The 2,500-nt window shown below is 47.2% G+C and overlaps 1 protein-coding gene across 1 annotated transcript in view; it reads right to left on the bottom strand.

The window, feature by feature from the left end:
- LOC128373837 (voltage-dependent calcium channel gamma-6 subunit-like) overlaps nt 1-2,500 on the bottom strand; it is a 37,897-nt gene that overhangs the window by 6,410 nt on the left and 28,987 nt on the right. Inside the window, exon 3 of the mRNA XM_053334032.1 lies at nt 1,962-2,016. Within this exon, the coding sequence (XP_053190007.1) occupies nt 1,962-2,016 (55 nt within the window). The remainder of the gene's footprint in view (nt 1-1,961; nt 2,017-2,500) is intronic.

Genomic DNA, 2,500 nt, shown 5'->3' with positions numbered 1-2,500 from the left:
TGTGTAGTATGTTGTTTCGAACACAGCCACAAATTGACTTCACTCTCTCTGGCTACCTTCTTTCCTTCCCTCCTTCATTCCTCCTTTCCTTCCTTCTTCCTCCCTTCCTTCCTCCCTGCTACCTTCCTTCATTGCTCCTTTCCTTCAATCTTCTTCCCTTCCATCCTCCCTTCCATCCTTCCTTCCTTACTTCCTACCTTACTTCCTGCCTTCCTTCCTTACTTCCTTCCTTACTTCCTGCCTTCCTTCTTTCCTTTCTTCCTTCCTTCCCTCCTTCATTCCTTCCTTCCTTCCTTCCTCCCTCACTCCCTCCCTCCCTCCCTCCCTCCTTCCTTCCTCCCTGCTTCCTTCCTTCCTTCCTTCATTGCTCCTTTCCTTCAATCTTCTTCCCTTCCATCCTCCCTTCCATCCTTCCTTCCTTCTTTCCTTCCTTACTTCCTGCCTTCCTTCTTTCCTTTCTTCCTCCTCCTTTCCTTCCTCCCTGCTACCTTCCTTCCTTCCCTCCTTCATTCCTCCTTTCCTTCCTTCTGTGATGTCTGTTTGAATCAAAGTGGCTGTACATAGATATAGATATAGGTCTCTGGTTTTCTGTCTGTCTCTGTTTGGCTTTCTATGTGAGTCCTTCTTCAAAAGAGAGTTCATACAGGTGACTCATGGAAAAAAGAGAGAAATACTGCAACTAGCTTTAATAATCTTTTGCCACGCTTGACAAAAACAGTTTATTCATCTTCAACAGTTGTGACTTATTTCCATTAGCTGCCCTTCGCCCTGTAGTAAGAAGCTGGAATAGAAATGTGTATCATCTCGGTCCAAGAGTAAAAGACTTCCAAAATCCAGCAGTGTTTAACCTTTGTGTCGTCCTCCCGGGTCAAATTGACCCCATCTGTTTTGACTGTTCCTTCTTTCTTTCTTTCCTTCCTTCCTTCCTTCCTTCTTTCCTCTGTCATTCTTTCCTTCCTTCCTTTCCTCCCTTCCTTCCTTTCTTCTTTCCTCTGTCCTTCTTTCCTTCCTTCCTTCCTCCCTGCTACCTTCCTTCCTTCCTTCCTTCCTTTCTTCCATCTTTCCTCTGTCCTTCTTTCCTTCCTTCCTCCCTCCCTCCCTTCCTTCCTCCCTGCTACCTTCCTTCCTTCCTTCCTTCATTCCTCCTTTCCTTCCGTCTTCCTCCCTTCCATCCTTCATTCCTCTTTTCCTTCCTTCTTCCTCCCTTCCATCCTTCCTTCCTTCCTTCCTTTCTTCCATCTTTCCTCTGTGCTTCTTTACTTCCTTCCTCCCTTCCTTCCTCCCTGCTACCTTCCTTCCTTCCTTCCTTCATTGCTCCTTTCCTTCAATCTTCTTCCCTTCCATCCTTCCTTCCTTCTTCCTCCCTTCCTCTCCTCCCTTCCTTCCTCCCTGCTACCTTCCTTCCTTCCTTCATTGCTCCTTTTCTTCAATCTTCTTCCCTTCCATCCTCCCTGCTACCTTCCTTCCTTCCCTCCTTCATTCCTCCTTTCCTTCCGTCTTCCTCCCTTCCATCCTCCCTTCCTTCCTTCCTTCCTTCCATCTTTCCTCTGTGCTTCTTTACTTCCTTCCTCCCTTCCTCCCTTCCTTTCCTTCCTTCCTTCCTTCCTTCCTTCTTTCCTTCCTTCCTTCCTTCCTTCTTTCCTTCCTTCTTTCCTTCTTTCCTTCTTTCCTTCTTTCCAACTAGGTCAAAGAGTAAAAGACCAAAATCCAGCCGATGTGCTCTTTCACTCAGACTGTGAAGCAGCGACTGAGCCAGCGAGTCAGCCATCAAACGCCGAGCCGAACATTTTTAATTTATGGAGCCAGAGAGTCGGGTACATCACTCATTCACATTAACTCACTCCCTGAGCTATCCAACACTTCTCAACAGTCTGCCAGCTGGTCTGTCAATCACCGGCTCAAAACGTCATAAAAGTGAGAGCGCCAGGCATCAAACTAGTCAGTAAATCTTTTGAAGTCACCTCCAGGCGGTTCAGCAGGTCCGCAGCTTTCTCTCTCTCTCTCTGAGGTTGAAATCTAAATTTACACCTGCAGATTACTCAAAGACTTTTTAAACCCACCAATTAGTCATTTATACATGTTTGATTAACCCTCCTGTTGTCCTCGAGTCAAGGAAGGAAGGGAGGGAGGAAGAAGGAAAGGACGAAGGAAGGAAGGAAGGGGGGGAGGAAGAAGGAAAAAAAGGAGGGAGGGAGGAAGGAAGGAAGGAAATGAGGTAGGAAGGAGGGAATGAAAGAAGGAAGGAAGGGAAGAAGGAAGGAAGGACAGAGTAAAGACAGAAGGTAGGAGAGAGGGAGGGAGGAAAGAAGGAAGGAAGGTAGGAGAGAGAATGGAAAAGAGGAAGGGAGGAAGGAAGGAAAGAAGGACAGAGGAAAGAAGGAATGGAGGAGGGTAGGCGGGAGGAAAGAAGGAAGGTAGGAGAGAGGGAGGAAGGAAAGAAGGAAGGAAGGTAGGAGAGAGAAAGGAAAAGAGGAAGGAAGGAAGGGAGGAGGAAGGAAAG

This window comes from Scomber japonicus, chromosome 15 (assembly GCF_027409825.1).
Source record: "Scomber japonicus isolate fScoJap1 chromosome 15, fScoJap1.pri, whole genome shotgun sequence".
NCBI lineage: Eukaryota > Metazoa > Chordata > Actinopteri > Scombriformes > Scombridae > Scomber > Scomber japonicus.
This window is presented reverse-complemented; position numbering and strand designations above follow the sequence as displayed.